At 19.3% G+C, this 12,526-nt stretch overlaps 5 protein-coding genes across 5 annotated transcripts; 2 read left to right on the forward strand and 3 right to left on the reverse strand.

The window, feature by feature from the left end:
* Positions 1 to 664: 664 nt before the first annotated feature.
* On the forward strand, positions 665 to 2,164 carry SRAE_X000202200 (EB domain and Cysteine-rich repeat and Insulin-like growth factor binding protein, N-terminal domain-containing protein; the record flags this gene model as incomplete). Its single annotated transcript, XM_024643096.1, has 5 exons — positions 665 to 764; positions 837 to 974; positions 1,019 to 1,132; positions 1,182 to 1,801; positions 1,868 to 2,164. 5 exons carry the CDS (start codon positions 665 to 667, stop codon positions 2,162 to 2,164), a joined length of 1,269 nt encoding a protein of 422 aa, XP_024499493.1.
* Positions 2,165 to 2,227: 63 nt separating this feature from the next.
* SRAE_X000202300 (48 related 2) lies at positions 2,228 to 2,699 on the reverse strand (the record flags this gene model as incomplete). The annotated part of the gene is made up of 2 exons (XM_024643107.1): positions 2,228 to 2,485; positions 2,529 to 2,699. 2 exons carry the CDS (start codon positions 2,697 to 2,699, stop codon positions 2,228 to 2,230), a joined length of 429 nt encoding a protein of 142 aa, XP_024499494.1.
* A 2,374-nt stretch (positions 2,700 to 5,073) lies between these two features.
* Positions 5,074 to 6,734, forward strand: SRAE_X000202400 (Hypothetical protein; the record flags this gene model as incomplete). Its single annotated transcript, XM_024643118.1, has 5 exons — positions 5,074 to 5,144; positions 5,194 to 5,285; positions 5,337 to 5,420; positions 5,470 to 5,529; positions 5,629 to 6,734. The coding sequence occupies 5 exons, from the start codon at positions 5,074 to 5,076 to the stop codon at positions 6,732 to 6,734; spliced, it is 1,413 nt and encodes a 470-aa protein (XP_024499495.1).
* Positions 6,735 to 7,920: 1,186 nt separating this feature from the next.
* Positions 7,921 to 8,899, reverse strand: SRAE_X000202500 (Frag1/DRAM/Sfk1 family-containing protein; the record flags this gene model as incomplete). Its single annotated transcript, XM_024643129.1, has 3 exons — positions 7,921 to 8,585; positions 8,670 to 8,737; positions 8,781 to 8,899. The coding sequence occupies 3 exons, from the start codon at positions 8,897 to 8,899 to the stop codon at positions 7,921 to 7,923; spliced, it is 852 nt and encodes a 283-aa protein (XP_024499496.1).
* A 1,416-nt stretch (positions 8,900 to 10,315) lies between these two features.
* Positions 10,316 to 10,583, reverse strand: SRAE_X000202600 (Hypothetical protein; the record flags this gene model as incomplete). The annotated part of the gene is made up of 2 exons (XM_024643141.1): positions 10,316 to 10,426; positions 10,467 to 10,583. The coding sequence occupies 2 exons, from the start codon at positions 10,581 to 10,583 to the stop codon at positions 10,316 to 10,318; spliced, it is 228 nt and encodes a 75-aa protein (XP_024499497.1).
* Between the last annotated feature and the right edge of the window lie 1,943 nt (positions 10,584 to 12,526).

Here is a 12,526-nt window from a genome sequence, read left to right on the forward strand (position 1 = left end):
AATTTTATAATTATTTTTACTAATTTTTTCATTATAATATAGAATAATTAAAATTATTTACATATTCTAAATGATGAGATAAATTTTCAAAATAGGATTACAACTATTCAAGGTTAAATTAATTATTAAAAGATATTTATACTAAATATAATTATGAATCATCTTATTAAATGATATAATTATATATGTAATATATATCTAAAATAGACAGGATATTAAAAAATAACAAGATAAAAAAGATACTATGTATAAATTAGATAAATTTTAAAAAAATATATCTTTTTAATTTAAAATTAGTTAAAGAATATTATATAAATTTGAAAAAAAATATAATTATCTTATAATTATCTATTTAATATTATATTTTAACTTAAAAATAATATAATTTATTTTATTTTTATAAATATTTTTAAATAATTATCTTATTTAAAGTTTCTTAATATAGTATGAAAACACTTTTTTTTTCTTTTATCTTATATATATTACATTATTATAATACTTATTTAAAAGACATCTTTTATAAATAGATCAAATAGAATTTTTCTAACTAACCTTAACATTTTATATATACTATCATATTATGATATTGTAGTAAAATTGAACATTTAATGTATGTCAAAGAATTTATATATTGAATAAATATAAAATTAATTAAATGTCTATCATGATTTTGCACTCAAATGTTTCTATATTTTTTAAAATAATAATTTTTATCTTAATTTATGTAATATATTATGGAAGTACATTTGACGTACCATGTACACGTAAGTTAAAAAAAATAAATAAATAAAATATAAAGAGATAATATTTTTAATTATATTAATAATATATTATAGAAAAATTAATAGGACAACAATGTTTATTTGATGAAGAATGTTATGGAATCAATTCTTTTTGTCGTGATGGTCGATGTTCATGTCCAACAAATTTTGAAGAATATGATGTTAATGAACAAACTCGTGTTTGCCGTGTTGGTAAGTTAGTAAATTTATTAAAAAAATTCTTTGTTTTTATATAGCTCCAAGTAAAATAGGAGATTCATGTCAAAGAGATTGTAAACCACCATTATTATGTCGTGATGGTAAATGTGAATGTTGGGGTGGTAGTATTGTTAATGGAAAATGTGTTGTTGGTATGTTTTTGTTTTCTAATTAATAATTTTTTTTTCTAATATTTTTAAGCATGTCCCACTGGATATCAATTGTATGGTGTTGAATGTACTAGAGTTGCTCATTGGAATCAACAATGTGAAAAAGATAATCATTGTGTTGATCCATTTAATGCATGTTTAGGTGGAATATGTCAATGTGCTCCTGGAACAGTTAGAGATAATTTAAGAAAAAAATGTGTTGCTGTATGTCCTGATGGACAAAAACCTAAACAATCTTGTAGAAGACTTTTTATTAATGATATTGATATGCTTGAAAATGCTGCTTCAACAGATAGTTGTCCTTCAGGATATAGATGTTCAGTATATGGAAGTCCATATATTGGTCATTGTTGTAAATTAAAATGCCCTTATGGAGAACCTGACTTAACACAATCATGTGATAATGGTGTTTCTGAAAATGAAAAATGTAGATCATTAACTCATTTTTGTTATACAATATCAGAACCAGGATGGAAAAGTTCATTATGTTGTCCAAGACCATGTAGAAATCCAACACCATTATATCTTAATGGACGTTGTGTAAGTTTGGCACATCGTGAAGATGCCTGCCAAATTGATCAACAATGTGAAGGTGGAATTACAATGCAATGTATTTTAGGAGTTTGTGATTGTAAATTAGGTTATAAACCTGTAAGTTATAAAATACTTTATTATAAATTACATTTAAAAAAAAATTTTATTTTTATTTTTTTCCAGAATAATGATGATCGTTTTCCGACTTGTGAAAAAATTTGTAGTTTAGAAGAAATTGCAGTAGGAGATCGTTGTTTGACTAGATCATCTTTAGGAGAACGATGTATATCCGACAAACAATGCCCAAATTTTTCGGAATGTCGTTATGGTATTTGTCAATGTTCATGTGGTTATCGGCAAACAGAATCTTTATTAGGACAACGTTGTTCTAATCCTGAAGATCCATTAAGTTTAAATACAATTTTATCAGGAGTTGAAGAATTATTTGGGAATAGAGGTCGCGATAATGGAAACAGTTAATAATTCGGGTTTCAATATTTTTATAAATAAATTTTTTTTTTAAACTTAAAGATTATAAAAAATTTATTCTATTGGTGTAATACCAAGTTTTTTCCAGTTTATCCATTTGAAACGGGCAACTAAATCTGATGTGATCCACATAACTCCATTATAATGACCTCTTCGTGCCTGTTCAACAGATTCTTTAAGATATATATATGAATCTATATCTTTTGATAAAACATCTTCGAGCATATTTATATATGCAATTGCCAAATTTAATGTATCAATTTTTGATAATCTTTTTTCAAAAGGAAATGTCGGTATATAATTTTTTAGATCCTAAATAAATTTTATAAAATATATTACTATAAATTAAATTTACCATAAATGCAACATTAATACTACACATTCTTTTTCTTTCTCTTACATTTGCCGCTTCACGTTCATCCACATCAACAATTAATGTATCTTTGTCAGAAAAAACACTAGAATAGGGACGTTTTAATTCTAAATTTTTTACAACTTCAAAAGGTATTAAATCTTTTGATACCATTATAAAAGACAATTTATTTTAATATTATTTTATAAAATATGAAGAAATAAAAAATAAAATTTATAAAATATTATTAATTTATACTAAATTATTTGTTTACTTTTATAAATTAAACGTTTTTAATTATTTATTCATTGAAGCATGCTTTAAGTACAATTTTTATAATCAGCTGCCATTTTCATTTCGGCATTTTTTTTTAAGAATGTTTATGACATTTATAAAGATTTGCCAAACTTCCTTTTAAATGATTACTTTTTAAAATTTATTTTAACATTTATATTAAACAAGTTAAAATTAAAAAAGAATACGGTTTATTTTATAAAAAAAATCTTTTAAAGAAGAATAATCAAACAATTAAGTAATTATCATATCATTTTTCATTAACCAGTTGATAACTAATATTCTATTTTCGGTTGGTTTTTACAATACTATTATATATTTTTTTTTTAATATTTAAAGAATTCTAAGGACTAGAAATAATAATTATCCGGAACATGTATATAAAAAATACAAAAAGTTAAATCATGTAACAAATAGCTGAATGGGATGTTCTTTAATAAGACTAGATAATTCCGGAAGTAATATTTCCTTATTTTATTGTTTTTTTTATATATTTAATCATGATTTCTTTTAAAAATGTTAAATTAAGAATATAAAAAGAATTAGTATACAAATTATAAATACTTAATAACGAGATCAAACACTTTAATAAATGTTAAGGTAATTTATTTTTTAAATGTATTAATTAAAAAAAAAAATAATTAACTACATATTATAACTATTTAATTAATAATTATTCAATTATTCAATTATGTTGTAATATAATTTTGATATAAATATAATAAAACTAGTGTAAAAAAACTATTTTGACTTTGACAAACTTTTTATTACTTAAAATATATGATCCTTTAAATATTATTATATAAAATAACTTTTTTTTTATATTATTTTATTGTTAAATTTAATTTTATGTTTTTATTTACATTCATTTATATTTAATGTCATTTAAAATACTATAAAATATAAACTCACACTGATATTTTTATTTTAAATATATATTTATAAATATATTAATGAGATGTTGAAACATTTAATAGAAAAAATTTTAATTTCATACAATTAACATTCACGTTAAGGTAATTAATAATCTTAAAAAGATTTTTGCTCTAATAGTTGTGACCAGTAGGTATAATTATGACATTGAGAATAAACTTAAACTTGTTACTAAATTTCAATGTTAAAATTTTAAATCTCATCAAAATTATATATAAATTAAAATACTAACTTTTACTTATTGTTATTTTAATAAATCATTAATTTTATTAATAAGAAATTTATAATTACATATGAGGTATTAGAAAAATTTTTATAATATTGTTAATTTTATAATTTATAAAAAGTTAAATGTTTCAGATTTTATAAATAAATTATCTTAAAAATGACAGTAAACTAACACTAAAGGAAATGGTATATTTTAACTAGTTTATCCACTATCTATTTGAATTTTCTTTATTGCTTGGATCTAATAATAATTTTCTTGAATGATTAAATCTATTACCATTTCCTTATTTTAATTATATAAAATTTATATATGTAATATTTAGTGAAAAGATTAAAATTAATATTATGTATACATTTATATAAATCAAAAGATATTAGTTCAAAGATAACAAAAATTTTTTTTTTTTAAATTTAAATTTATATCTTTTATCTAGAAGAATTTAAATATTTTTTAAGCAATGTATTATTCCTATTTTATTTATTACATTCCTTTTATAATATATTTTGAAAACTTTTTAGACCGGTTCACAATTATATCTAAATTTTTATTTTAAAGACAATATTCGCGCAATTCTCATTATTGCTATATTGATGCCTTCAAAGTTTCATTTTTAAAACCAATATTGTTTCTTTTCTGCCACTTATAGTTATTTCATTTGATATTATCAATTATATAAATAAGTATCATTAATTATTTTTCAAACATTGTAATTTTTAACTTACCGTTGAAATATAAACTAGTATTTCTATATCTTTTTCTTAAATTAATCATTGTAATTTTACTTTTGTTACACTATGGCAATCGTTACCTACTCATCATTAAAATGAGTTTCTATTCATATAATTCTTTAATTTTTTTATTATTCTTAGTAATAGATTTTGATTTTATTTGTATAAAAACTTTTTTCACATAACTTTTATTTAAATTCTATTAAATAAGCAAATTAAACTTTTTAGATATAAAAATTAATAAAAATCCTGTTTTCTTTTATAAAATAAAGGATATTAAGAAATTTTGAAATTTTATTTTATTTTATATGAATATTTAAATATTTTTAATGTTGTATAATTATTAATTATTATTATAGATAAAATGAAATCTATCTTTTCATCAGTATTCTTAATAATTTTGTTATCTCACAAAATTTTTTCTCAACAGTTAAGGTAAATTAATAAATTAAAAAAAATAAATTTTTTTTTAAAATTTATTTAGTGTTCAACCAGCACAAACAAAAATTTTTGCAGCACCTGTATTTGTTTCTAATAATGCAATTGAAATTGATGGTGAAAAAAAAAGATTATTTAGTACGTATATTTTTTTAAAAAAAATTTTATGGTAATAAATATTTTTTTTAGAAATTGGTGCAGCAAGAGATGGTGTACAAAAAGCAATTCTTGATGAAGTTCAACCCAGTCAAGTTGTTGATGATATAAGTGATTGTATGTTTTAATGTTTCTAAATTTGTTGATTTTATAATATGATATTTAGTTAATGAAGATAATACCATATTTGGAGCATATGACGAAGAGATTGTTGAACCAGTAAAAGGTATTTTAAATTATGACATTAAAAAAAAACAATAAATATAGAATAATAATTAGTTTAATTAAACAAAAAAAAACATTTTTTTATTTTTTTAATTTTTAGAATCACCAATTTTCATACCAAAATTGTATAGAACTGATAAAGAAGAACCTACCACAACAACTACAACTACTACTACAACTACAACTAGACGACCAACTACAACAAGAAAAATATTTACTCCAAGAACTACAACATTTGTTCCTCAAACAACTTTAAGAACTTTCCAAAATAATAGAATACCACAAATTAATCCAGTTAATATTGCTCCTCAATCATTTGTTCCATCAAGAGTTGTACCACAACAAATTCCAATTCAACAAACAATTCCACCACAAATTGCTCCTAGACCAAATGTTGTACAACCTTTACCACAACAACAATTTACATTCCGTCAAAATTTACGACCACAACCCGTTTTACAAACACGTACTGGATTCTCAACACCACCACCACAACGTATTATTACTACTCCAAGACCATTTATAACAAGACAACCACAAACATTCCCAACATTGTCATTAATTACTTCTACCTCAAGACCAGCTCGTCCATTCATTCCACAACAACCTAATCCAAGAAATTCTCAAAATTTACGTACAGGTGTTTGTCGTGCATCAATTTTCTATCTTACATCAGTTCCATCATCACAAGATCTTCAAACACAATTTACACATTTTGCTGCTGTTGTTTCGGTTGATCAATGTGCTAGAACATGTCATGAATTTAATTGTGCTGTAGCTATATTTGATATTGCTACAAAACATTGTCAATTTATTCCATCAACAGCATTTTCAATTCGTGAAGGACAATGTCCTAATTGGCCAAATCCATTATATAAAAATAATGTTGTTGGTTTAAATAGTATTAGAATTTCATGTGTAACATGTCAAAGACGTCGTAGAAATTTCCAACGTATACGTGGTATGTCAAGAGGATTTGGACTTACAAATAGACGTCAACCAACAACAATTCAAACAACAAGATTTTTACCACAAACACCAAATAATAGAAATATTCCAACAAATACACATAATTCTAATATACGTCTTAATGGAGTTCTTCTTAAACAACCAACATCAGTTGCTGTTTTATCAAAAGAAATGGAACATTTACTTTCTGAATCATCTATAACAAAAGAATCGCAATTAATTGAAATTGAAGCTTAGTTAAATTTCTATAAGCGAGTAAATCTATTTTTACTATATTTTTAAAATGCCATTATTAATTTTATAAATTTTTAAATATCTTTTTATAATTAAGAAAAAAATTAATAGATTTAAATATTTGTTACTGTTTTAATTTTTCACTATAAGTTAATTAATTTTTTTATTTATATAAAAGAAAACTTCAAAAAATTGTTTCAAAATTTAATTTTTAATTAACAAACCTAATTACAGTAAATAAATTTTCAAATTAATTAGTTTATTTTTTATTTTTAATTGTATTTTTGTTTTAAGTTATAATATAAATTTTACCATGTTTTTTTTTATATCTTTTTGTTTTTTTTTTTTTATAATTAGTATAAATAATTATATAGTAAGATATAATTGTGATCATTTATAATAAATTACTTGCATTTTTACATTAAAATCAATTTGATACTTTTTAATTAATATAATTTCAATTTACTAATTATATTCTTTTTAATAAAATGATATACTTATTATAAAAAATATTAATTTTATATAGAACAATTAAAAATATTTAAAAATGTTTATAATGTTTGTCAAATGCAAAAATAGTAAATACTTTTATACAGCAAATTAGACCTTGATTAAATTATATTTTTTCTTTATCAAATTTATTCAAACATCTCAATGTTATTTTGTTAAAAAATTATTTTATTCTAATTTAGTAAAAGATAGATGATTTAGCAAATCAAATTTTTTTCTTATAATTTAGGTATATAAAATATATAACTAACATTCTCAAAAATATTATAAATATTTTAGGAGAAATATAAATTTTTTATAAAATATTTATTAAAATATTCAAAAACATCTTTTGCTTTTGTACATGTTTTTTAAGTAAATTTTTTGCAACAATGTTTAAAATTCTTTTGAATAATAACTTCGTATTTCAAGTTATTTAAACCATTTGAGAACCATTATATATGATATTTTATATTTCTTGAAAGTCTCACTTTATATTAAAAAATATATTTATTTTGTTAAAAGAATTGAAATAGTTAAAAAAATGTTTCATCATATAGATAGATGCTCCACTGATATATATGTTTAAATACTATTTGTCATTTTTCTTTTTTTATCATTTAATAGAAAAAATCATAGAATTTTCATTATTTTAAGTTAATGTTAAAAATTAAACAAATATTATCTTGTAATATAATACTTAAAAACTTTCTAATACATTTGAAATAAAAATATCTGATTGTCTTCTGATTATTTTGTTTGTCCTTATATCAAAACGATCATTAGTATTAGTAGTTATTCCTCTATATTCAACTGTAATTATATTTGCCATAAAATCTTTTAATTCAAATGAATAGGAAAAAAAATGAGCTTCTAATGATAATACAAGTATCCATTCTGAGAATGTAGTTACTAAATGTCGTGCATAAAATGGAGAATCTTTAGGATATTCTTCAAATTTGTCAAAAGATGGTAATGTTGGATATAATCCATTACTATCTTTCTCAACAAATACAAAAGTCCATTGAGTAATTAGATGAAATATAAGAAATATTAAAGATAATATACCTAATATTATTCTTAAAATGAATAACCATTTAGGTGTTAATTTTGGTTTTTTTTTAATTGTTAAAAAAATGTGTCCCCAAACATACAAAATACCACCAAAAAAACTTAACATTGCACCAATAATATGCATCATAGGTACAGAATATTCTTGAAAATTTGCAACAATCGACATACCAAACGATGATAACCATCCTATAATAAGTAATGTAATATTAAATTTTTTCCATAAATCTTCAGTTTTATTGTAGTTATAAAATATTTCTAATTGTTGATAACGTACATAGACAACTATTCCTACTAAAAAAAAATTATTATTCAAAAAAATAATAATTAATTTTAAAAAAACAGTTAAAATAATAATTTTTATTCTACTTTACTTACAAATTGCAGCTGCTATATTAAGAAATTGTCCAAAAACTCCACTTTCTGGTGGATAAGCTCCACCATCACTAAAAAATATTAGATTGTTATTTAAAAAAAAAAATTTAATACCTAATATATGGTAATAATGGACTGACAAGATTTTTTGCTACAATTATAATATATCCTGAAAAAAATGCTAAACATGCAAAAGTTACATGAAGCACTGGTAGTAACCATAATTTTTTCATTATTATTTTTATTTACTAATATTTAATATATTTCACAATATTTTATAGGTTGCTGGATGAAGTGGACTAAAAAGATATTTTAAAATGTAGTATGATAAGAAAATTGATAAAAATTGATAAGAAAAATTAAATAAAAATTTGTAGAAAAATAAAAAATATTTTATAAATAAGAATATATATATTACAATATTATTATTATTATTATATAATATGTAATTATTATATAATAATACGATTGATGTTATGTGTAAAGAATTAACATTTAAAATTTATTTATATTATTATGAATTTAAATAATAATTTTTATTTCGTAAAGTATTTTTATCATTTGTTTGATTTTGACTCTTTAAATGAAATAGTATCGTTTAATATAGTCTTAATCAAATAAAAATTTTCTAAAAAATTTTCTAAAAATTAAAAATGATAGTTTGATAAGATTTTATATTTAAAGTTGATTTTATTCATAATATAATAACCCTTTTTTTTAAAAAAAATAAATATTTGATTTTCGTTATTTATTATTAGAAAAAAAAAGTTATTTTTTGTTATTAAAAATTTTACTTTTCAAAATAATTTATTTTTGCTATAAGTTTTTTTTTTACAAGTAAAAAATAATTTTTTTTGACATAAGTTATTTGACAGAATAAAAAATATTTTTTAAATAAAGTTTAACTTTCAAAAAAATGTTTAAAAGTTTTATAATAAACTGTTTATATATGCATTTAATGTTTAAATATACTTACTCAGTTATATATATATTAGTTTAAATTTTTTTTTAATAATTTTAATTGATTATATTTTCTGATAATAAAAAGTATTTTTTTGCTGTCAATTAATTATTAATTTATTTATAAAATTAAAAATTCTAATTAATCAGTAGTTTAATTTATTCAAAAGATAGATTAAATTATTTATATAATAATTATATTAAAAAAATGAAATTTTAGCCTTTTTTTAATCTATAATCTAGAGTATTTGATTCTTTTTAATAAATTTATTAAAAATTCTTTATAAAGTTTTATAAATTTTAATTTTATTTTCCAAAACAAATGAATTTACAATAATATTTATATAATTATAAAAATATTGTTTTATTAAAATATATTTTTTAAATTATTATCAATTTAAATTTTAAAAAAGATACTATAACATGTTGCTTACTTCAACTATTATTTAAATTGATTTATAAAAAATTATCCAATTTAAAAAGATACATTAAATTGTTTATACAAAATCTTATTAAAAATTGATAAAATTATATAAATACTTTGAAATAAAAATTGCAACATGCCCTGAGCAAAAAGTTTTTGTTTTAAATATATTGAAAACAAAATTAAACAATTACTTTTTGTAAATAAAAGATGCTCAAGAATTACTTTATGCCATAAATATATTGACATTTGAGCTTTTATTTTTTTATGTTTGAAACTTCATACAATCACTGTTAAAAGGATCAAGATGTACTCCAGCGGCGCATCCATAAACATTAAAACTTAACTTTATACATTCGCCTTTAAATTGTTGAACCTAAAATTTATAATCTAAAAAAACTAAAAATTTAATTTACAATTGGTACATCAATAATACAACTTTTTGAATTTTCACTAATATCAAATTTATTCTTTTCACAATAGATGTTTCCCAAAAAACCAATTATTATAAGTACATAAAAACAGTATTTCATCTTTTTTTTTTGTTTCAATTTCTGCAAATGAGGTCTAAATAAATAGAAGTTGTTATATATGATTTATAAAATATTTTCTTTTATAAATACTAATGATACAGTATATATGTAATTAGAACTGTCTAGACTTTTGGAAATAAAAACGATCTACTTAAAAAAGTATAAAAAAATGATAACATGGAATTTATTTTTAAATAGCAAAAAAAAATGTTTTGCTTTTTGGAAAAAATTATTAAATTTGAAGATTATTTTCATATCGAAATAAATATTTAAACTTTTTTTTAGGTAAAAATAATAAGTAAATGTATCAATTATTAATGGATAAAAAAATTAGTTTATGTACTAAAAATAAATAGAATAATAACATATTCAATTACTAAAATTTTTTCATATTAATTTTAAATAATTATAACTAAAAAATGTATCAAAATTAATTTTAATATATAAAAATGAATATCAATGTTTTTAGATTAATTTTCTCTATAAACATTTATTACTTAACACGACATCTTATCATTAAATGTTACAAAATATATAAATATAATTCACTAACAAAATCATAATATTAATAAAAAATAAATATATATAATACAAAAAAGTTATTTGTTTTTCCTACTGTTTTATAGAAATATTTTAACTAAAGAAATAAGATAAATTTTCCTACTATATTTATAGAAAAATTTAAATCTTTAAACTATTACGAAAATAAATAAAAAAAGTGTATTTATTTTAAAAAGTTACCGACTTTACAACATCATTATTATAACATAACTTTTTTTTTAATTATTTATTAAGTAACTTTTAATTTAATATAATTAAATTTTTTATATTTTTTTTTAGTATATAAAAATTTTTTTTTACTTTTTTATGAGTATTTTTAGAGAAACAATTTGAAATTATATAGAATTTGAAGTATGAAACAGAAAAATATGTTTCAATATACTTTAAATAAATTGTTAAAATATATCAAATCAACAAAAAATGTAAGAAAAAAACTCTAATTAATATAATTTTTTTTATATTGATTAGTGATAATAATATTTTTTTTTTGGAACAATATAAATTGATGACAATTGTTTATTTATTTTTTAATTCTCTAAAATTAATATCTGTTTTTGTTATTAATTTTAAAAACAAATTTTTTTTATTAAAACGGAAATGGTTTCATTCATTTCCATTTTAACATATATTTTTAAATTATAAAATATTTTTAAACTTAATTGCGTCATTAAATAATTAAGAATTAATTTTATTTCATAGAAATTATATATTTTAATGTAATTATTTTTAAAATAATTTCTTTTTTTTTTAAATATACTATATTTAATAAATTAAACTTTTTTAATCATGTAGGTTTACCATTAAAACAATTACTCATTTAAAAATTTATTTTATTGTAAAATATAAGGAAATTTTTTTGAGAAATTTTATTTTTATTTCACTTACAGTTTTTTTATACTTATATATATATATTAATTACAAAGAGAAAATTTTTAATATAATAATTGCGATTTGTAGATTTTATAATTTAAATAGGAAGTTATTTATTAAGTTCATTTATGCTATTTTTATCATTAGTTTTTAATGCTAAAAAAAGTTTATTTTGACACTAATAAATTCTTATTTATAACACATTTAAGTGTTATTTTTATATTTACATTTAAACAATTGAACTTGAAATGTATAAGATTTATTAAGTAATGATACAAATTTATTGGTAGTTTTACACATATAAATGCATTAAACTATTTTTAAATAAAAAAGATTATTTTCATAAATTAAAGGTTATATTTAATATTAAACTATTTTTTGTAAGTATAATTATAGTTTTAATTAGAACGTATTTTATTATTAATAAATCTATGTTTAATGTATAAAAAAAGGTTAAATAAAACATTTGTATAGGTGGATTTATTTATATCTAAAATGGTCTTATTATGTAA

Source organism: Strongyloides ratti, scaffold srae_chrx_scaffold0000004 (assembly GCF_001040885.1).
Source record: "Strongyloides ratti genome assembly S_ratti_ED321, scaffold srae_chrx_scaffold0000004".
In the NCBI taxonomy this organism is placed as follows: Eukaryota; Metazoa; Nematoda; class Chromadorea; order Rhabditida; family Strongyloididae; genus Strongyloides; species Strongyloides ratti.